At 40.3% G+C, this 24,466-nt stretch overlaps 1 protein-coding gene across 4 annotated transcripts in view; it reads left to right on the top strand.

The window, feature by feature from the left end:
* Positions 1-12,219, top strand: part of XIAP (X-linked inhibitor of apoptosis) — a 39,166-nt gene extending 26,947 nt beyond the window's left edge. For all 4 annotated transcript variants that reach the window (XM_081126585.1, XM_081126582.1, XM_081126583.1 and 1 more), the window contains 2 exons: positions 1,695-1,895; positions 7,771-12,219. In XM_081126585.1, coding sequence (XP_080982711.1) covers positions 1,695-1,895; positions 7,771-7,964 — 395 coding nt within the window. In that variant the 3' untranslated portion in view covers positions 7,965-12,219. The remainder of the gene's footprint in view (positions 1-1,694; positions 1,896-7,770) is intronic.
* Positions 12,220-24,466: the final 12,247 nt, after the last annotated feature.

Here is a 24,466-nt window from a genome sequence, read left to right as displayed (position 1 = left end):
GATCGCTAATGATGTTGGGCATTTTTCATGTGCTAATTGGCCATTTGTATGTTGTCTTTGGAAAAATGTCTGTTCATCTCCTTTGACTATTTTTTAGTTGGGTTATTTGTGTTATTTTGAATTGTAAGAGTTCTTTGCGTATCCTAGTTCTTTTTATATATAAGTCTCTTATCAGATATATGATTTGCAAATATTTTCTCCTTTTCTGAAGATTGTCTTTTCTCTTTCCTGTTGGTGTCCTTTAAAGCAAACAAGTTTCTGTTTTGGTGAATTCCAGTTTATCGGGGGCTTTTTTGTTGCTTATGTTTATTGTTTTTGTTTTAAATATGTTTTTATTGATTTTAAAGAGAGAGGAAGGGAGAGGGTATAGAGAGATAGAAACATCGATGGGAGAGAAACATGCTTCTGCTGCCTCCTGCGTGCCCCCTACTGGGTGCCGAGCCCAAATCCCAGGCATGTGCCCTGACCACATACCCTGATGGGGAATCCAACTGGTGACCTCTTGAATCACGGGTCGACGCTCAACCACTGAGCAGCACTGGCTGGGCTGTTGCTTATCCTTTTAATGTCATATTGAAGAAACCATTGACTAATCCAAAGTCACCAATGTTTTCTTCTAAGAGTTTTATGGTTTTAGCGCTTCCATTCAGGTCTTTGATCCATTTTGAGTTAATTTTTACATATAGTATGAGGTAGTGGTACATTTAATTCTTTTTCATGTGGATAGCCTGTTGTCCTTGCTTTGGGTTTTCAGCAAGTTGGGCTTCAGGTACCCGGAGGATATCCACGTAGGTGAATGCTAAAACCTGGAACTCATATAAATGAGGGTAAAATTGTGGTAGTAGGGAAAGTGTCCAGAGAGATTGTCAAAGGCGCGGGGGCTGTCAATGAGAGAATGGAAGGGAACCATCAATATCTAATCAGGTGGACAGAAGGAGCCAGCAAAACAAACTGGAAAAAAACCAGAGTGAGTAGAACCAGGAAAGAGTGAAGTCAGCTGACCTTTGTTTTCCTTAATCTCTCCACATTTAATTAATGACCAGGTCTGATAAATTCTACCTTTTTAATATTGTCTAAAATCCACTGCTTCTGCCCTGGTTCCTGGCTTTATTTTTCATCCAGACTATTGTAGTAGTCTCCTAACTGATCTTTTATTCGCATTAAAACCTCCTGACAGAATTTTTACCAAACACAAATCTTAAGTTACTTTCCCACTAAGGAAATACAGTCCGATCTCTACATGTCCCAGTCAGTATCCACCCACAAGTCATATTCTGACTTCTATTACCGTCGAACATTAGGTTAGATTAGAACATCTTGTAAGTGTAACCATACAGTAAGTAGTCTTTTGTCTCTGGTTCGTCTTTATGATGGTGTTTTAGTCCTGTCTGGGAGATGCATCTGTGTGGTCTGTGGCAGCAGTCCATTCTTCGTTCTTGCTGTGTGGTGTTCGACTATACGGCGTTATACTTACCCATTCGGCTGATGACGGACATTTGTGTTATTTCCAGTTTGGGCCCGTTAAAAATAATGCCGCTGTGAATATTCTTGTGTATGTCTTTGGCTTGCTGGTTTGTTTTTGGTTGTTTTCTTGCTGCTTAAATTTTTCCTTTTAACTATACTTTGTGTTGAGTTGTGTCAATGAAAAGAATTGTTTAAACTCTGTTCTTTTTCCTTGCCAATGTTCATTTCAGATGATAACATCTCTCAGAGTCCTATGATACATGAAGCTATGCGAATGGGATTCAGTTTCGGGGACATTAAGAAAAAAATGGAGGAAAAAATCCAGACATCTGGGAGCAACTATAAGTCACTGGAGGTTCTGGTTGCAGATCTAGTGAGCGCTCAGAAAGACAGTACACAAGATGAGTCAAGTCAGACTTCATTGCAGAAAGGTATGCCTGGCTGGTTTTAAAAAAACAAGCAACACCTAATAGTACTTCATTATGGATAGTATTTTATATGGCTTTGTGACCCATTCATTTCCCCCCTCTCACATCCCTGTTAGGATAAACATTTTTAACTTTTTATTATGAAAAATGTCAAATATACTCAGAAGTGGAGAGAACAGTATAATGATCTCTGATGTAGCCATCAACCAACTTGAGTGATTACCAACACTTTTCCAATCTTGTTTCATTACTTCCCCCAATGTGTTTGGGGTTTTTTTGCTGTAGTATTTCAAAGTAAATACCAGACATCCTATATATCATTCACCTATAAATAGTTCAGTAAGTATCTAACAGATAAGGACTTAAAATATATATATATTGATTCAGAGAGAAGAAGGGAGAGGGAGAGACAGAGTTGAAACATCAGTGATGAGAGAGTCTTCATTGATGGGATACCTCCTGCACGATCGGGTCTGCAGCCGGCATGTGCACTGACCGGGGCTGGAAGGAGTGATCTCCTGGATCCTAGGTCGATGCTCAACCGCTGAGCCACGCCCAGCCGGGCAGGACTTTTTTATAACTTACCCTTAATACTGTGTGTTAGTCTGCTTGGACTGATATAACAGAATACCATAGGCTGGTTGAGCTTAAACAGTAAACATTTATTTTTCACAGTTCTGGAGACTGGGAAGTCCAAGATCTAGGTGCAGGCAGACATAGTTCCTGATGAGGGCTTCTTCCAGGCTTACAAATGGCTGCCTTTTCTCTGTGTCCTCACATGGCTGAGAGACAGAGCACTCTGCTTTCTCTTCCTCTTTACTGTAAGGACACTGATCCCATCATAGGGTCCCGCCCTCATGACCTCATCAAAACCTAATTACCTCTCAAAGGTCCAGTCTCCAAGTACCATCGCATTGGGTGTTCGGCTTTAAAATTTGAGTTTTAGGGACACAGACATTTAGTCCATAACATACTATTATCACACTTAAAAGAAATGAACAATAATTCCATAATATCATCTGAAACTCAGTTTATATAGTTGAAACTGGATTTAGAGTGTTCTGCAACTTTTCATATGATATAAATATATAAAGGGGTCATAATACTAAATAGAGCTTGAATGAATGGCACCTTAATACTGTGAATCACATATACAAAGTGTGTTAATTAATATAGAAGAGATACATATAAACTCCTTTTTGAAAAGAAAGATTTTTAAAAATACAGGTCCCTCCTCTAAGAATGACAGCTACTCTAGTGCTTGCCAGCAGCATTGAAGGGTAAAGAAAAGGTGTTCATCAGAATACATTTATTATAACCATTGTTCTCTAAGCTCTTGTCCATTTCTCCCAAAAGACGAGAATTTTTGTAGTGCTGAATGAACCTAAAAGTTTAATTAGTTTTTTTTACATTGAAGACCCTTGTGATCTTTAAGTTATTTCAGATGTTTTTGAAACATTACTCAGAGAATTACATAAGTCGTAAAACAGTATAACACTGATGAGAGTCATTGATCGGCTGCCTCCTGCATGCCCCCAGCTGGGGATCTGGCCCACAACCCGGGCCTGTGCCCTGACCGGGAATCGAACCATTAGCTTCTGGATCCTAGGTCAATGCTGAACCGCTGAGCCACGCCCGGCCAGGCAGTGATTTTTAAAATTACATCAGTTGATGTAAAAGATTCAGCAGAAAGCTTAATACTTTTCTAAAGATTTATTTATTTAAAACCTGTAATAGCTCCACTTGCCTTAGCCATGATAAAATAAACCATTTACTTTGTCATCTTTCTGCTGCAGTAGAAATACAAGTGACTGTCTCAGTTTTGCCTGCATTTAATCACAACTCGAGCTTAATTAAATTTGACAGTAAGGTGTTAGTTTTTATACCTCAAGTTGTCTGCGGCAGAAGGATTTAGTGGGTTGCAATAGGAAGAGAGTCCACAGGGGTTATTATCGCAGAGACTGCAAGCTAGGATGGTGAGAGAAGGCAGGTCTAAGCAGCGGCACTCTCGGGGGGAGGAGCTGGAATTCGCCAGTTGACCTCTCCTTGTTCTCGCTAAATAGGGAGGCGGGTAATTGATGCAGGCTGTCTTCTCAGGCTAGGGCTGCTGATGAAAAACTGGCAGTAAGAATCTTTTAATTCTGTACAAAATGCTGAAATAAGGTAGAAAAAGTAGAGTTGATATTAGTGTTCCGTAGGCATGACCTTTCATTCCATTGTGATCTGTAAAATGGAATCTCAAACAGAACCAGGAGGAACCTTAAAGGTCATACAACTTTCATTACTTCAGTGAGAAAACTGAAGTGCAGATGTGCTGTTGTCTAAGGTCACTCAGGTAGTTGGGAGTGAAATTCGGGTTTCCTGACTTCTGGGCCAGCGTTCCTTTTTTTAAATTTAAGAAAAATGATGGTAAAATACACATAACAAAATTTACCATCTTAACCATTTTTAAGTGTACAGTTCAGTCGTGTTAAGTACATTCACGTTGTGCAACCAAAGTCCAGAACTCTTCATCTACAAAACTGAAGCTCTGCACCCATTAATAACAACTCCCCATTCCCCTTCATGCCAGCCCCTGGCAACCAGCATCCTGCTGTCTCTCTAAATTTGACTGCTCTAGATATCTGGTCCACTGTTTTTTATTCATTGCAGCATCACATCCAAAAGTAATGTATAAATTACTTCATTGTTTTCCACCTTATTTTTTAAATTACAAAGCTGCCTTTGGTGCTTTCCTTCCTGGGGGCACACCCATGCCTTTCTTCCCTCTCAGGTGTACATCTCCTAAACCCCAAAGGTCCCCATGAGACTTGCAACAAGGGGAGCAGTGGGCAGCGGCAGCTCATCCCGGGCTGACCCCCGGAACCTGTCTCCAAGGCCCCCTTTTCTCTGACTTCCCAGTGAGCCAAAGCAGCCCCTCCTAGCCTCTCCTGTTGTTTCTTCTATCCTAAGTCCGTCCTTGTTTCACTGTCCCCAGCTTTAATAAAGGTACTCTCAAAATTAAAAATGAAAAATTACAAAGCTACTTTTAATACTTTAAGGTAAGCCCCACGGGAGTAAAAAACAAAACAAAAACAACACTGGGAAGGGGTAATCCCCTCCCCTCCCAGGAGTGGTCCAGGGGAAGAGAGGCTCTGTGGGGAAGGAAGCACAAAAGAGACCCAGTCCAGACTCGGGGGCAAAGGGAATGTCATTGGTGCTGGGACCTTTGAGCAGTACAGGAGGACACTTGAACATGACAGGACTGGCTCAGGCTCACAGGCGAAGGGCAAAAGGGTTGGACATGAAGCCGCAAAGCTGCTCGGGTGCCTCCTCATTTGCAGTCTTGTGCTTCTGCTTCCTAATCTGAGTCCGTCCCTATGCTTCCGAGGCAGCAGAAAGCCTGTCATCGCATCATTTTAAACTAGTGGCTCTGCTTTTTCATATTCTGCTGGGTGGATGCATGCCGGTTACCGCTGGTATGACAACACCATGAATATGCATTTCATCCTGACTTTTTTGGTCATACGCTTTTTAAAAAATATGTTTTATTCACTTTAGAGAGAGGGGAAAGGCGGGGGAGAAACATCAGTAGGTTGCCTCCGATGTGCAGCCAGCGACCTTTCCTTGTGCGGGATGGTGCTCAACCAACTGAGCCACACCAGCCGGGGCTGGTCGTGTGCTTTTGTGTTGTTACGGTTTCTCATGCTATCCCTTTGCTTAAATTGTTTCCGTTGCCCTGAATGCCTTTTCCCTGCCTGCGTACCTGGTCTCGTTCCCCACTCCGCCGCCAGTTTCCTAACTCCGGCTTGGGAACTCGTCCTTCCAGGCTCAGCTCAGGGGCCATGCCCTTGAAGTTTTGCCCAGTGCCCACAGCAGAGTTCAGAGCTCCCGCCTCTACTCTCAGTACTCTTAGAGCACTTGTAACATTATTTTGGAATTGTTTTCTTTCCTGCCCATTAGATAAGCTTCTTCAGGTTAGGTACTTTATCTTCTTGTTTCTGATAAGTTCCATGTTTGAGCCTATAGTTTTGATTATGCCCAGAAGTTTGCCTTATAAGAAAAAGGAGATTAAATAATCCTTTCTTACACCCCTAGCCAGGGAAACCTTACTGAAGCACAAATCTGAACATATCTCTCTCCAGGTTCAAACCCTTCACCAGCTCCCAGGGCCCTGAAGATGAAGTTCAAACTCCATCACATAGGTTGCCAAATATTTCAGGATCAGGCTCCTCCTAACCTTCTGTAGCCTCATCTCTTGCTGTTTCCCCTTCAAATTCTATTCCCAAGCCTTACCTGTGGACTTGCAGGCCCTGTTCTGTCTCTTCCTCTGGAGCCTCCTTATGCCATTTCCTCCACTAGAGCACCCTTCTTCCACTGCCTCGGTCCCCCAGGGCCTTCTCCCTCTCCCTGGTTTATTCCTGCTCACCCTTTAGACCCCAGTTTAGGCATACGTTCCTCCAGGAGGCCTTCCCTTTATGTGTTCATGCCTGTACCCACATGCACACACTTACACCCTTCCCATGTTCTTCATAACACATCGTAACTACCTTTATCATCACACTGTATTCTAATTTCATGTCTACTTGTGTCCCAAGGTCTATATATATATAATTGTTGTATCTCTAGTGCCTAGAACCTCGTTAAGTGTTTGTTGGATAAAATTAAACCACTATTTCCCAAACATGTTTTCATACTAGTGTCCCCAAGATGTTAAAAGGAATGCCATGGTAGAGGAGCTCTATAGTTAAGTCGGGAAATGCATTATGAATTACCAAGCGGGAACAAACACTATATTATACTGCCCTGAACTTGATAGCAGTGGTTTCCAAATGCTAGTGGGCTCAACCCCCAAAATTTTAGATTCACTGAACAGGGCTTAGGAATCTGTTGCTACAAATGCCTCAAGTGATTCTCATGTGAGGCCAGATTTGGAAACCACTGGTGTATGTAGTGATTGCAAAGATTGTTAAAGTATGTAATGCATTTGGAATAGTGCCTAGCACATGGTAATAACTGCCGCATTACTGTTAACTGCTGCTATTGTTGATGTTGTCATTATAGTTACATAAGACCACAAAACACATTTCTGTGGCATATGTGTTAACGTTTCATTAAACCTAGTTTGGGAAAGGCTGAATTCAGCAAGTACTCCAGTGCCACCCCTATGCTGATGGCACTCAAATCTCTTATCTCTAATGCTGACTTCTGACCTCAAGATCGGACTCCTCGTTTACCTACTGGACATTTTTCTATAGATGCCCCGCAAACACCTCAAAAATATCTTGAAAATCCCAAACCTGTACCTCCTTTTCTATTTCCTACTGGCATCACCATCCTCTTGTCAGCCACGCTAAAAGTCTTGAAAAACTGTATTTCTTCTTTCTTCGGCGTCGCTCACCTCTGGTGAGTCACCAAATCCTGCTTGTCCCATTTCAGAGGTGTCCCTGAGGTCCATCCCTCCGATGCCAGAGTAATCCACGCCCTTTCTGTACACGGCTTTTACCTGACCCTTGCTTCTCTGCCTGGCAAATTGCTGGTCATGTTTCAATGTCATTGCTCCACTTCCCGCTCCCTCGGCCCAGCAGCTGCCAGCCGTGAAGCTTTCCCCGGCCAGTCTGAACGGAAGAACTTGTTCTTGCGTCTTGTCCCCAGCACTTCGCACGGAACTTTATTACAGCGCTTATCACTCTGTCCTTTGTGCTCACCTTTATCGCCTTGGCTCGCGTCCTTCCCTCCTACCAGCATTCGAGCCACTAAGAGCAGGTGCCATGTGTGAGTCATCCCATCTCCTAACAGTCAATTGGTGCCTGGCACATAGTAGGGGTTCAGACCGTTTCCATGAATTTAAACAACTTAGAAAGTCTACAGTTAACTCATTTCTTTTCTCTTCGTGCAGACATTAGTGCTGAAGAGCAGCTAAGGCTCCTGCAAGAGGAGAAGCTTTGCAAGATCTGCATGGATAGAAATATTGCTGTCGCATTTATTCCTTGTGGACATCTGGTCACTTGTAAACAATGTGCTGAAGCAGTTGATAAATGTCCCATGTGCTACACAGTCATTACTTTCAAGCAAAAAATTTTTATATCTTAATCTAACTCTACAGTGGATGTGTTATGTTCTTATTACTCTGATTGAATGTGTGATGTGAACCAAATTTAAGTAATCAGCATTGAATTACATTAGCATTTGCTGCCAAGAAGGAAAAATGTAAAACTGCGGTGTTGTAGGTGGTGATCTAAAATTCGAATTTCTGCATTTTTCACAGTATTAGCTGTATTATCTATATTTTTTCTATTAATTGAAAGCCTAGACTAAGAACTATCCTATTGTAACTGATCACAATGTGTATTTGTAGTGCATTGACTTGGTTTTTAAGTGTAAGTGAATTAATCAACTGAATTTTTCATTCTTTTCAAATAGGCTTAACATTCTGTGTAAATGTGGAGATTAGAGTTAATCTCCCCAATCACATAATTTGTTTTGTGTGAAAAATGAATGAACTGTTCCACACTGGTGGAAAGATAGACTATTTTTAGATGTTAGCCTTTGTGTTGTAGATTTTGTCTATTTTAAAATTATACATACACACTTGGGTGGATGATTTTTTTAAAAATATTTTTGCCATTTTTAAAAGGGTATTTAATGATAGAATTCCATCTAGCCTACATGTATTGACATGGAAAGACGTCAAAGATATAAATGTAAAATGCAGGTGGCAAAACCCTTTGTATCGAATGAGCCGAATGAAGGTGGTGTGCATTTTGTCTATGTATAGAACAAAAGATTTGGAAAGATATGCACCAAACGGTTAAATGTGGTTTCTGGGGAGGGGGGTGGGGGGTGGGTCCCAGAGGGGCTTTACAGGGGCCTTTCACTTCCTACTTTTTTAATTTTGTTTTGTTTGAATTTTTGTAAGTATGTGTTAATTTTGTAATCAGAATTTTTAGAAAATATTTTACTGATTTAAAGGCTTAGGCATGTTCAAACGCCTGCAAAACTACTTATTGCTCAGTTTTCGTTTTTCTAATCCTAGAAGACAGGGCAGTTAACCTTTTTGGTACCAATGTGAAAATTTTAAAGTGTCTTTATGTTTGTCCTGCTTTGTGGATGAAAAATATTTCTGAGTGGTAGTTTCCTGACAGGTAGACCATGTCTTCTTCTCTTGTTTCAAAATAAATATTCCTGATTTTGTAAAATGAAATATAAACTATGTGTCAGATCTTCCAATTAATTAGCAAGGATTCACCCTTAATCCTTGCTAGTTTAAGCCTGCCTAAGTCACTTTACTAAAAGATCTTTGTTAACCCAGTATTTTAAACATCTGTCAGCTTATGTAGGTAAAAGTAGGCGCATGTTTGTACACTGCTTGTAGTTGTAGTTGTAGTGCAAGCTTTCCATGTTGAGATTCTCATATCATCTTGTAAAGTTTCGTGTGAGTTTTTACCGTTAGGGTGATTAAGATGTATATAGGACAAAATGTCAAGTCTCTACTTACCTTTTTTTTTGGTTTTTTTGACTAGTAATAGTAGTAGATAATTCTGAAATAAATATTCTCTCAAGATCCTTAAAAACCTCTTGGAAATTATAAAATATTGACAAGGAGAGAACAGTTGTTTAAATATTAAAGAGAAAATAAAACTTGAATAAGAATCTATATAGCTAAAAACTGAAAGTTTTAAAACCCTTCATAGAACGCCCAGGCTTCATATTTCAAGATTCTCACAACGACCTGTTGCAGAGGTGAGTGAGGCATTTTACTGCAGAGAAAAGCTTGAGAGTAAAACTGTTACAAATATAATTATTGTTGTGCTTTCTAAGGGAAAGATTGTCATGTTCTCCTAACCTCTGTTGATTACTGCTTTAAGTGATATTTTAAAACTGCATTGCAAATTTAAACGAGAATTTTAAAAATGACTGTCCTGTTTTTGTTTTACCATTAGTTATATATTCATTAAGTTGAATTTTACATGTATAGTGTAAGCTTTAAATTTAAATTACAAGAGCAAAAAAAGTGTTCAGTTTTTAAACTGTGCTTTCAGGACACATCTGCTCCAAGTCAAGTAGTTAGTTCAATCTAGTTGTTGGCCAAGGACTGAATTGTTTTAACATAAGGCTTGTCCTGTTCTGGGAGCCTCAGTTCATTAAAACTCTTCTTTGAAAACTTGTCTGTTTAGAATTAAGCAAGGCCTTTTTCCTCCCCGTGAGTTGTGAAATATAATGCATGAAGCTGATGTGACTAACAAGTTTATTTTAAGAATTGTTTAGAAAGGCTGTTGCTTCAGGCTCTTAAATCACTCAGCATTCCACCTTCTAATCAAATTTTTTAAGACTTAACCAATGTTTGTCTGTGTTCACACTATAAAAAGCACTGGATCCGTCCCATCTAATTGTGCAAAAAATAATCACTTGCAAGGTCAAAAATATAACCAGATCCAAATCTCTGCTTCCTCCCTCCCCAGAATAGTTCTCGGTATCTACATGTAGACATGCCTTTTCTGTATGAAGTTCTTGCTAAGATTTCCGAGTTCCCACCTATTTTGCTACATTTAGTCCTGTGAGAGTCAAGTTGTTTTGTAATAAATAGTTATCTTTATTTGTAATACTTCGGTGTGCTGATCAAAAGCCTCGTCGTACTTTTTAAGAAATGGCTTTAGTGTTTATAAATTACAGTTTATTAATTAATGGCTTTGTATTGCCTTTCCGGCTAGATTTTTTTGTGTGTGTGTTTTTGCTTTTTCCCCCTTTGGTTAGGGTCTAAGATGGGGCAGGGTGGGTGTAGTGAGTGTATATAATGTGATGTGGCCCTGCGTATTATGATCTTTTCTTGTTTTTGTTTTTATAATATTTAGATTTTAGTAGCTGCTTTCTCTTGTTTTCATTTTAGTGGAAAAGTTGGTATTTTGAACTCTCTGAATGGGAGACTACCACCACAGCATTAGTTGCATGTATTGTACCCTTTAGATCCAAATCATTGTTTTATTTCCTGATTACTCAGGTGTTGAATGTGGGAAAAGAGGTAGAGGGATGGGAGAAATGAGATTGGTTGTGTATCATTTCCATTAGAGAAATAACACGGGAGGGAATATTTGACAGATGTAGTTATTTTTAGTGAAATCTGCTCTTTAAAAAAGAGGTTGCCATTTCTTCATCTGTGAAAATGAGAATAGTACCAGTCTTACAGTTATGAGAGTTCAGGGAGATCGGGTATGTAAAATACCTGCTATAAGTGTTAATTCCCTTCCTAACACTGTTACCCTCCTGGTCTGCCTTGACTCTGGAAATTTGGGCTAGAAGTTAGATGATAACTCTTTCATTGACTCCTACTCATCTGTTTTGGTGTTTCTCATAGTTAAGATGTAAATTACAATCAATAAATAGGTCAAGTTCTTAAAAATATTTAAATTTCTTTTTAAAAAAACTTGAAAATTTTCTCATTTAGTTGAGCCTTCCTAATAGAAACAGTTGGCTAATTCCCACCTTCGCAGTCAGTTTCAATTTGACTCATACTTAGCACAATGTGAATTTCATTTGCAGCACAATAGAATTATAGGGCGTTAAAGCTGGACGTGACCTAGAATATCTACTTCTTCCCCCTCATTTTACAGGTGAGGTAACTGAGGCTCAAAGGTGAAGTGCTTTGTTGAAAGCTACATAGCTAATTAGTTGGGCCCAGGCTGGGGCATAGTTTGAAGGTAAAACATCAAGCTACCTCTCCTGGGAGGTCTCAGAAGTTTATTTTTTCAACTATTCTTTCTTCTGTACCATAACTTTCGCTACATATTAAATGACACTTTATAACTAATCCAATAGGACAATCTTAAATACGTATATCTTCAAATTGTACAATACTACATTAATGTTTGGGTGGTAAGATTCTATTTTGAAGTCTAAAGTTTGCAGATAAGTGTATAGACTTTTTTGGCATTTAGGGCATTCTTATTGTGTATCACTAATGTAACATTTAAAATTACTATATAAGTCTATTTTGTCTGTACTTATTTACAAATTTGCATTTTTGATTTGATGTAACAAAGGCTTTTATGTAACTTTTGTTAGAAGATTTTGCCCTTTTTTTCTTTACTGTTATACTTTATCTACCCTGCAAGAATGGCTGGTTGCTATGTCATTGTATTAGTGTTGTGAATAATCGTGTGAAATGTTTTGAGATAGAGTACTATATTTGTGAATATAATTTTATGGCTTTTTCCCCCATATAGTAGAAACCTTTCCATCGCTATGGAAAACTAAGAAAATTACTTTCCACTGCATAATCTGGCAGTCATAGATCAAAGCTTATTTTTCTGTGAATAAAATGTATTCAATAAAGTACTATTCTTTAAAATGATATCTTATTACTTTGTATATATTGTACTTTTTCAGGAAAAAATAAAATAGCCCTTTTAAAAATACCAAAGTGTAACCTAAAAACACCTTATGCCATTGTGCTAGGCATTAAGGTACACATCAAGTCATCATTTTTAAAAAGAGGGCATCCATTTTCACATTAATTTATAGAATTCTCTAAGTGCATGAAAAGTCAATTTTTTAAGTGTATAAAAATAAGAACCATAGTAACACTCCCCTCCCCACAAAGACTGGCCTGGTTGTCCCAAGAGATAGTATAGTCACCATAATACAGCTTGAACAAGCAAGGGGCCTAAGAGCCACTGCCCCTTTGAGGCAGGGGCAGAGAAGGATTTTTGTGAGTCTGGAGAAGCAGTGACTCAGAGAGTTTCAGAAGCTGCAAGCGATGCGATGGGATAAAAAGGGAGGGAATAAAGGATCCTTAAAGGCTGAGAGTTTAGAAGTAGGTGTTTCAAGTGGCTATTGCCCCTACCCATTCCTGCCCACAATGGAGATTCCTAAATCAAGGGTTGTATTTCAGGCCTAGTCTATTATAGTGACTATTGAATCCTGGACTATGTTATCACTATTATCAAAGATTACCATAAGAATACTTTTTAAAATTGACTAGAGAGAGGAAGAGAAACATGGATTTGCTGTTCTGCTTATTTATGCATTCATTGGTTTCTTGTACGTGCCCTGACCGGGAATCGAACCTGCAAACCTTGGACAATGCTCTAACTGAGCCACCTGGCCAGGCCCATAAGAACCTTGTTTTAAATGCAGTCCGCATTTTTTCTCACATGTCAACTATACTTTCAGTGAATATCGATGAAGATGTGAATTTTCAAAGCTTTTTCTTACAGAAATTTTCAAACTTAAAAGTAGAAATGAAAGTATAATGAACTCCATGATACTCATCATTCAGCTTCAACAAATACCAATATTTTGCCAATTTCATTTCTTCTAGGACTCCCCCCCCCTTTTATTTTTGCTGGCATATCTAGAGCAAACCCTAGACATCATGTCGTTTCTCCTGAATTACCTTATGTACCTATACCAGATTAGAACATTGTTTACATAAATGTGTGAATTTTAACCCACTTACTACTGAGTTTTAATGGGCATCTAAAAAATTAAAATAAACTTGAATCCCTCTTCCCCTATTTGACGACTAAGATAAATAAACCCCCTCAAAACTGATATCTAAAATTGCTTTTAAACTAGGTCCTCACTATTTCATTTGTAGTGTGCTTACAGACTGTAGAATAAATGTGGTACTTATTAAAAGTTAGTAGGCTGCGCTAGCCGGTTTGACCTGTGGACCAAAGGGTCCTGGGTTCGATTCTGTCCAAGGGCACACATCTCAGTTGCAGGCTCTACCCCGGGCCTGTACGGGAGGCAACCAATTGATGTATCTCTCACATCGATGTTTCTCCCTTCCTCTCTCTTGGAAAAGCAATGGAAAGACTATCCTCAGGTGAGAATTAAAAAACAGTAATACACTCCTGCTGGAGAGGGTGTGGGGAAAGGGGAACCCTGGTGCACTGCTGGTGGGATGCAGACTGGGGCAGCCACTATGGAAAACAGTATGGAGGGTCCTCAAAAAATTAGAAATGGAGCTGCCTTTTGACGCAGTGAATCCACTCCTAGGAATGTATCCTAAGAATCCTGAAACACTGATCAGAAGGAATATATGCGCCCCTATGTTCACAGCAGCACAGTTTACAACAGCCAAGATCTGGAAGCAGCCCGAGTGCCCATCAGTAGGTGAGTGGATAAAAGAACTGTGGGGCATTCACACCATGGAATACTACGCAGCTGTAAAGAAGAATCTCGTACCTTTGGGACCATGTGGATGGACCCGGAGAAAATTATGCTAAGCGAAATAAGCCAGGCAGGGAAAGACTAACATCACATGATCTCGCTTATACGTGGAATCTAAAGAACTTAATAAACTGATGAACAGAATAGATTCAAGGACATGGAAGCATAGATCAGACTGACGAATGTCAGAGGGATGGAGGAGGGCGGGTGGGTGGAGGGGGAGAGAGTAACCAAAGAATTTATATGCATCTATGCACAACCCGAGGACACGGACAATGGTGGGGAGAGGGACTGGGGAGGGGGAGGGGACGGGGTGGAACGGGACAGTAGGAAGAAAAAGGGACATCTGTAATATTTTTAACAAAAAATAATGACAAAAAGTTAGTAGGCTAACTAAATGGTATATGGTTACCTAACGGTTGGTTCTCAAAGTGTTGTCCGGGGACCAGCAGCATCTGCATCACATGGGAATTTGTTAGAAATGCAAATCATTGGGCCCCATCTCAAGCCTACTGAACCAGACACCCAGCGATCTGTTTTTCACAAACCCTCCAGGTGGTTGCGATGTAGGCTCAAGTTTCAAAACCACTGGAATATGGGGTCGGATCTTAATCCACAAAGAACTGAATGGTTGTAACCTACAAATGAAATTGCTCTGCAAATGACTGCCATCCTCCCCTTTCTTTCTTTATAACTCCTTGCTGATCCAGTCCTATATTCTCTCCTGCTACCAAAACGTGAAGGCATAAAATGCAACACCCTGAAGGTCCCCTCTGGTTCTTTTTTTTAAAATTGTTTACACTATTACAGATGTCTCCCCCCCACCCCCCACCCCGCCCACCCAACCCCCGCCCCCCATTCTATTGTCTGTGTTCCGGGGGATATGCATATATGCATGTAAGTTCTTTGATTAGTCTCTTCCTGTCCCCCCACTGAGATCCGTTATTCTGTTGCAAGCATCTATATCTTGCTTCTACTTTTCAACAAAACTTTCCTGCATACAGTACCCTGAATTTTGTAATGAGAAGCAACCTTCAGACCTCTCACTGCTGAGTTCTGAATAGCCACACACTGGTCATTGTCATTCAACTATACTGTACTCCGATCCAGCAGTGAAAGAGTTAAGTATTTGAAGACTCATGACTGCTAGGGAAACCACAATCAGTTGAAATTGTACAGACAGACTGCACTTCTAGAAAGAACCAAAGCTTCAGCGAGATGTGAGCAGGTAATCTACGGTGATAGAATTTAAGAGTTAGAAGGAGTCAACCTGTCTAATTCATCATAACTAACAGTTCTGAATACTTTTTTAGGTCTGAACTCTTTAGGTAACTGGCACAAAAGCTAAAACTTGTGAAGTGGCCTTAGATCTATAAAAGGCCTTCAAAGTTGCGTAAATCCATACTCACAGGTCAATGTTGGTCTCTAACTGTAACCAAAATAAAACTCTTAAGGTAGGTAAGGCCAGATGAAAGTCAGTGGACCTCGTTTTCTTTTCCTGCAAACCACTAAGTTGCTTATAACAAATATTAAATAACTAGCCATTTGGCTTTTAAAGATTTCTTTTAGAGAGAGAGAAACATCTATTTGTTGTTCAACTTACTGATGCATTCACTGGTTGCTTCTTGCATGTGACCTGACCAAATATCTAACCCACGACCTTGGCATATTGAGGCGATGCTCCAACAGATTGAGTTACCCGGTCAGGGCCAGCCACTGGGCTTTGTATAGAGCTGGTCTGCTTAAAGGGTTCTTTCCGGTCTTACTCTGATTAATTTGAGATTTCCAAGACCCTATAGGCACCATAATTAATGACAGTGTAAGAAATCTTTTCATAGGCCTATGCTTGTTAACTTTAGGCTTATGAATAAATATTGGAAAAATGTTGGCTCAAAACAAATAAGGAATAAGAACCTAAGAGAAACTAAACTTTGATTATTTCCCCCTTTTAATTTCCAGTAAGAATTTAAATTTGCAAAAAGAAAGACTAGGGTACGATTAATTGAGATAATAGTATTTCAACAACGATTGTGCTACAAAATCTAATATTTCAATGTTACTATTCCAAAAATGTGTTTTACATACAAAATTATGGGTGTTTATTTGTTACATAAAGTTATTTTGAGAGTTATTTTTCTGTAAGTCTCTGTGTTGTGTTTCTTTAACTTTATTCTGTTACTAGGCACTAGGGATTTCTTTTTAATTCCATTAGCTTATATAAGGGGCTTTGCATTATTGGCTAAAGCACCAAAAATATATTTTCTCATTAAATATTGGAATTTTGTTTGGCAGTGATACTGGAATTTTGTTTGGCAGTGATTAGGTTCTGCTTCTGCCAGATTACTGACAATTGTACTGAGGGAAAAAACAAACAAACACGAGTATGTTTATGAATACTTGATGTTTTAGAGGAACTTATATTAAAAATGAAAGACCCCAAATCTCCCCCTATAAAATTAATCTGAAGTGGAGAAAAACTTGCTAAAAATTATTTTATTTTTTATTAAATAAACATTGCCCATGGATTTCCTAGTAGAAATTTAACAAAGGCCTGTGTTAATCATTAAGAGAATGACCTGACTTATCTGGAAAAACCTGTTTCTCTTTCAACAGGATTTTTGTTTGTTTGTTTGTTATTTGAGTACTAAAAAGAATGTGCTCTACTGTACTTAAACCTTTTTTGGTTTTCTCCTGTAAACTTTTCAGATACATTATACTCTTATGGGATCTATAAGAATTAAGTACAAAGACCTATACTAAGTATTGAGTTCTAAATCAATATTTGGTAAGTTATATGAAATGAAATGTACCAAAAACATTAATACATAAGGATAGTAACCCCTGCTCCACCTACTGCAGAGGATTGTTGCCAGGATCATGTGAGTAAATGTACATGAAAGAGCTTCAAAAAGTATAAACCCTCCATATAAGTTCAAGGAATCATTTCTCTAATTAGAGTTTACTGAACTAATTATGGGTTAGTTTCACACAAAATGAAACAGTCATGGACCAGTGTCTTATTAAGCAGGGATGTACAATGATGAAATTTATTTATACAGTTTCTTGGCCATTTCCGTGGCTCTCAAAAACCTTTCCATACATTATCTCTCTGCCTTCCAGCCTCTGCATGGTTACTCCTTGTGTTTAAATCAGAAGTACATGGGTAATGGTGCAGAGATAATTGGTGAAATTGTTGCTGTGTACACTTGTGGAAATTGTGTTCATTAACCCTGCCATTCAAGTGGCCCTATAAATAGATTCACTTGGGCAGTCAGGTTAGCTCTGTTTTCTAACGTGAAACTAAGAATATATAAAACAGATAAATTTAGGGACGATAAAATAATTAGTCCTGTACTCTTGACTATGATGCCATTGTGTCTCTCATTCATTATATTCCTAGCATCTCTGTAATTTACAGCTGAGGAACCCCAGACATAGAGGTTATGTGACTCACCTAAATCATATGGTGAATCACAAGTCAAGCTATTCTTATAGGCAGTGAGAATGTTTCTAGCTAATTTTTGGCATGAATTAGCTAAATTGGCTGCCTCACTGTCTGAACTTAGAGTTTATATGTCCAAATCCAGGCTCTGTTTTGGATGACAAGACCTGGCTGGCCATTAGATACCAACCCACAAAACCAAATAGAAGTAATAAATAGAAATATGTGGTCCTTAACATGTCTACCCAACCAGAGTTAAAAAGCTAAATTCTAAAAAAAAACAAAATTTATGACTATGTTTCTGATCTCAAGAATTTGGAAATGAGCCTCAGCCGGTTTGGCTCAGTGGTTAGAGAGTCGGCCCGCGGACTGAAGGGTCAGGGGTTCTATTCCAGCCAAGGGCATGTACCTTGGTTGCAGGCTCGATCCCCACCCCTGTCTGGGTGCATGAGGGAGGCGACCAATCAATGTGTCTCTCTCTGTTTCTCTCTGTCTCCCCCCCCCCTTCCACTCTCTAGAAAATCAATGGAAAAAAATATCCTCCCGCAAGGATTAACCACAAAAAATAAAAATAAAAAAATTTGGAAATGAGAAAGAGAGCATTTCACTACATTGCCAAGGCAAACCTTGGAGGTCAGGAAGCACCCCTCTCTCATCACTGTGTCCCCAGTGACCAAGGACAGGCATGCTGTCTAGCCCATTAATAAGCACTGAGTTCATTTATTTTCAATACTGAAATGTAGGAATGAAGGAATGAGTGAAGAAAATAAATGGACAGAGTGGGAAAACCTCATCTCAAAGTCGTGCACTGACAAATATCATACAGTTTGGAATAAATACTGATTTTCTACAAATATTCTTTTTTATGAACAAATATTAAACACCTATGTCGCAGGCTCTGTGCAAGATGCTAGGGAGGGGGTGGGGGAAAGGTTTCTGGGGGAGGGAACCCTTGAAGTAGTCAAGGAGGTGGAGGGAGGGAGATCTGCTTAGGAGAGAAATAAGAGCAGGGCTCAGAAAGTGTGAAGAATGAAAAATGGAAGTTTTGAATGAGAGGTCTGAAGGCCTTTACTGAGAACCCTCGAGGGCTCTTTATGTCACTAGGTCTCCTTGGGTGCACATTTAGGATAAATTTGGTCTCTTTTTCCCCATACAGATTACAGAAATTCAAGCTGGTGCGATGGGTTTTGGATTTCTGAGCAGGAAACTAGTAGGTTATCTTCTAAAGCAGGTTTTGTGAGGTGTGTTCGGGGTAAGGAAGAAGATATTCATTCACTAGGCAACCATCACAGTTCTAAACCTTTGCTGGGGCTGGATGGAATATATGTGTCTCTCCTAGGTTCCTTTTTATTGAAAATACTACATATTCAAATTAAGCCACCTGTTTAATGAGTTTAATGAAACCTTGTTTCACGTCATTGTTGGTCTCCAGCAACATCTCTTACTCGTATGAAGTCATACCAACAATGTGTATTAAGTGCTTGCAGTGCCCTCAGAAGTTCTGGGAGGTAGTGATAGGAAAGAAAAATAAGATTCAGGCTGGGTCCTCCTGGAGTTGACGGTCTTGTTCGCAGGCAGAGATTTCCATTCATCATTCCCCCTTTGCAAACATAATGCCGGGGCCATGGGTAACTACTGTGTCGTTGAACTAAAAATAAAATAAAAGGAGCAAAAGAATATACATACAGTGTGACACAGTGCTAGACGATCATTAGTATTGGAACAGAGAAGGACGGATGAGGGTGTGGCCTGATCATTGGAGTAGGTCTCGTGAAAGTGGGTTTCATGAAAGTGGGCTTGGTGAAAGTGGGTTTTGTGAAAGTGGGTTTCGTGAAAAAGTGGCGAGGCCTAAGCTAAAGAGATTGTTGAAGGCCCTTCCAGACACTAACACTTGATGGTGGCCCTCGCAGGTCTGGCCCAGCGATTAGAGCGTCAGCCCGTGGGCTGAAGGGTCTTGGGTTCAATTCCGGTCGAGGGTATGTGCCTCGGTTGCAGGCTCGATCCCTGGCTCCAGTTGGGGTATGTGTGGGAGGCAACCAATCGATGTCTCTCTCTCTCTCTCTCTCTCTCCCCACCCCCCCTTCCACTCTCTATGAAAAGCAATGGGAAAAATATCCTCGGGTGAGGATTACAAAAATAAAATAAAATAAATAAAATAAAACTTGATGATGGTGTATGATATACTTGCTGTTGTTTTCCTCTGTTTTCTATGCAAGGTTAATGATGGAGCCACTTAACGTAGGACTTCTATGTTTTCCTGGCATGTGTCTCGAATAATATTTTGATATCTTCCTACACATGCCATTAGATGACACCTCTTTGAACAGCATTCTATCTTACAAGGAATTCAGCCTCCCTTGCCTGGAAACAAAAAATAGAAGCAAAAAAATTCACTCGAAGCCCTGCTCAAGCATTCCCTCTTCGTTTGGAAAAGATCAGTTAATTCAAATGACAAATCCGGAATGGGATCAAGTCAGCAGGTGATTCGCGGTGTGATTGAAGGGGCCTGGTAACCTTTCGCTCTGTTTTTTTCATCTGCCTGTAGGAAATAATGGTCTCGCAGAGGTGTTATGAAGGCTAATTAAAGCTGGCCATGTGCTTGGAGATCCATGGACGGACCACGCTTTCCAAGGGCCTAATTACACGCTGGGCGAGCCTCTCAGACCCGCCTCGGCGACTCACTCCCATAGGTGTTCAGAAGGACAGAGCTCGGGTAAGCTGTCCTCGCTCTCAGGTTACTGCTACATTATTTAGCCACTGATAACCAGTTGCCTTTAAAGCAGAAGGCGGCCCACAGTACTAGTAAAGACCCCTGATATTTTGGCTTTAGGGTTCTTAAGGTCCTTCCTTTTGGGGAAGTTAGTTTTCCAGATCGCTGTCTGCCTTCATCCCTCAAGTTTTCCACTTCGGTTGGCTCACTCCTCTCCTCTCTGATGACAGTCCCCAAAGACTGTAAAAGATCAGCTCGATGGCCTCGCTGAAATCTAACAGGAGGCCCTCCTTCGCTTTGCTGCGTGCTGGCTAATTCCTGCTTCGCTGTTGTTATTCCCTTCCCCCCCCCCCCCCCCCCGTTTTAATTGCCCGTTGGAAACTCACAGCAGGTGAAATTCTTTAGATGGCTCCACAGCGGGAGAAGAAAGGAGCCGCCGGAATCCAAATACTCAGTTGCGGAGTTGGCCCAGGCAAGGGGCTGGGGTTAGGCCAGCCAAAGACGCGGGCAAGATGCGAGCGAGATGTTGTCGCAACATGACAGTCTGTCCGGGCAGTAAGGGGACACCCACGGCAACAGAGTCCATTGGCAACACGTGAGAAAGAACCGCCCCCCCTAATCCGGCAGCCTTCCCGCAAACTCCTTTGGCCACTTCGCCACGTCATGAGGGAAAACAAGGTGGAGCGCATGTATCTTCATGACCTGGGATCCACAGTGACATTTTTTTTTTTTTTTAATATATCTTTATTGATTTCAGAGAGGAAAGGAGAGGGAGAGAGAGATAGACAGAAACATCCATGATGAGAGTCATTGATCGGCTGCCTCCTGCACGCCCCCTGCTGGGGACCGAGCCCGCAACCCGGGCCTGTGCCCTGACCGGGAATCGAACCCCGATCGCCTGGATCCTAGGTCGACGCTCAACCACTGAGCCACACCGGCCGGGCGATAGTGACATCTTTATGTTCCAAGGTAAGCACATTTTTTCTGAATGTTTGGTTCCAAATGGAACCTGAAATGGAATATGACACTATGAGTATAAATCAATTTTTTTTCTTAAGCTCCATTTCAATTCTGTCATTTTACGAATATGTGTGACGATTTCAACATATGAATCTCAGGTAAAAGCTTTCCTTTCCTTCCTCCCAACCCCATAAGTTCTGTCTGTACTACCTGGGGGGCAGAGTTTCCTTTCACAGAAACCATTACTTGAAGCATTTCTAACGGGCTTCAGTTACCATCACTAAACTGGAATTTTACCGGAGTAAAATATCCAGAGAGTGGGTCAATTTTACTCTTATTTTGCTGATAGGAAACATTTTCCTATGGGAAACATTTTCCTTCAAGTGGAGTAAAAAACACACAAAGAGGACTTTTATCCTCCTTGACATACTGTATAGCTCTGCATGTTTCTCACTCTTAAGTGCAGAAAACTTGAAAAGTATCTACTTATATAACATTTTTCAAATGACAAACTTTAAGAAATGTAGGACAGATTAGTAGTTGCCAAGGATTGGGGAGGGGAGGGCAGACGGAGGCAGGTGTGGTTATAAAAGGGCAACTCAAATCCTTGCGGTGTTCGAACTGCTCTATCTTGACTGGCAGCAGATACATAAAATCTACGAGACTGACAAAATTGTATATAAATTAATATAGGCATACATGTGGGCCCACACATAAATCAGCACAATTAAACTGGGGGTGGGGTGTGAATAAAAGCAGTGCATTATATCAATGCCAAGATTCTGGTTGTGGTATAATACTATACTTTTGCAAGATGTTACCATTGGAGGAACCTGGGCAAAATGTACAAGGGATCTCTCTGTATTATTTCTTAACAACTGTGTGCAAATCGACAATTATTTCAGTTAACATTTTCAATTTTTAAAAAAGTTAACCAGGACTTTTCTAGGCCCCACTCAAATAGCACAGTTAAGGAGACAAGCTACCCATGGCTGAGACAAAGACAAGAAAGCTGGACCCTGAGAGGTGAGCTGTCCTCCGAGGATTGAGTGACCCAGAACCAAAGTTTGATAAATCAGAAAAGAAGGGGAAAAAAGGTTTTTGATTACAACTTAACATTCCATGTAAAGGATTTAGGTTACAAATTAGTTTAAAAAAAAAGAAAAAAAAGATGCTGGCCCTGGCAGATGTGGCTCAGTTGGCTGAGTGTCGTCCTGTGCACCCAAGGGTGGCTGGTTCGATTGGGTGCGATTCCCAATCAGGGCACATGCCTAGGTTATGGGTGCGAGTCCCAGTCAGGGTATGTGCAGGAGGCAACTGATCGACGTTTCTCTCTCACATTGATGTTTCTCTCTCTCCCTCTCCCTTACTCTCTAGAATCTATTTTCTAAAAAGATACTGAGTTGTGCAATATTAATCTATTTTAAACATTGGTTTAAGAAATGAATTTTCAAAACAAATAATGGCACTCCCTAATGCCTATTTAATTATTTTATTATATAATTGTTTTATGAATAAGGGTGGAGAAATCATGTCAACTTTTGGCAGAAATTCGCCTTAAACCAGGTGTCATCACTGTAAAATGCCTGATGCAGATTCGTTTTGAGAAATAAAGAAATCTTATAAAGGTTAATTTTTTACACTAAAAGTATCAAGTTACAGCAAATTTTATAGATACAGACTTTTTTGAAAGTGAAGAAATATTAAGTCTAGGTTTAGAACATATATATTTGAACCAAAAAGGTAGTGAGAGGAGAAAGACTAGTTGTTGTAGCCATAGATATTCTGTTAGATAATTATTATCCTGAGGGAATAAATAAGAGAAACCAGTTCAGCCAATCTGTTTAAGTATTAAAACCTTCTTCAAATAAATTATTCTGCGTGAGTTAATAATGAGGTAATTCAGATAGAATCAAACTAACAAACACCATGATATAAAACTGAAAAGGATTCCAGGCCAAAGTCAAATCTCTGCCTAGTATCCTATTGGTATAATAAATAAGACTAGGTGTGACTAAACAATAATGAATAATGCATTTGCCGAAAGTCCAACTACTGTACAGATATTCCTGGCAAATAACAGCATTCTTGCAAACAACAGCCTGAAGGCTCAACAGGATGATATTTTCCAACTCTACAAAGACTTGAAGAATATCATCCAAGCAAGAAGGAAAATAATTTCCTGGAGGCTGAGTTAGGGATCTCAGTGCCAGGGTGGAATAGGAGAGAACCCATAACTTAGCAGGCACAGGCTCAACAGGACCGTATTGGGGGGAAACTTGAGAGAAAGGGGCCCGGCCGGGCGTGGCTCAGTGGTTAAGCGTCGACCTAGGATCCAGGTGATCAGGGTTCGATTCCCGGTCAGGGCACAGGCCTGGGTTGCGGGCTGCAGCCGATCAATGACTCTCTCCTCATTGATGTTTCTCTCTCTCTTTCTCCCTCTCCTTTCCTCTCTCGGAAATCAATAAAGATATATTTAAAACAAACAAAACAAAAAAAACATGAGAGAAAGGGAAGGGCTGCCCTCCTAGAGGTTTTCAAAGACACGTGGGCAAAATGGAACTGTTAGCTAGATACATTATAAAAGAATTAAAGGGCAATATGGTAATTTCTAATGAGCCAGTAGAAAGACTGGGTGGAGGGAATTGAAAAGAAATATTGAAAGCGAAAAAGAGAAAAGAAGCTGGTCGTGGCTCAGCAGCTGAGCATTGACCTAGGATCCAGGAGATCGGGGTTCGATTCCCGGTCAGGGCACAGGCCCGGGTTTCGGGCTCGATCCCCAGTCAGGGGCGTGCAGGAGGCAGCCGATCAATGACTCTCATCATTGATGTTTCTCTCTCTCTCTCCCTCTTCCTTCCTCTCTCGGAAATCAGTGAAGACATATTAAAAAAAACAAAAAGAAGCAGCAATGAGAAGCTTCAGATCCAGAGGCTGCAAGTGTTAGCACAGACCTGATTCCAAGACTGCCAAGTGGCTGCGAAATTATACATGAATGAAAGAAATGTATAAAATATAGACCTCCTCCTACGCTGTGAGAAGGAAATCAAGGGACAGTAATTAATAAGAACTTAAAAATGAGGATTTCATAAAAGTATTCCATAGGAACTAAAAAGGGAATCTGGCCATATGTAGGTTGGCTTTTTTGGAACACAATTTACATCGACATTCAAGTATTCCAGGTGGTCTCTAACCAAAGCTGATTGTATCAAGCCAATAAGTTTCATGGCCGCTTGAAAACCTAGAGTGTAATATTTCAGGAACAAATAAAGGATCTTGGTGGCAATTGTCTCTGTAAATACAGTATTGTCT

Source organism: Miniopterus schreibersii (assembly GCF_964146895.1).
Source record: "Miniopterus schreibersii genome assembly, chromosome: X".
Taxonomy (NCBI): Eukaryota; Metazoa; Chordata; class Mammalia; order Chiroptera; family Miniopteridae; genus Miniopterus; species Miniopterus schreibersii.
This window is presented reverse-complemented; position numbering and strand designations above follow the sequence as displayed.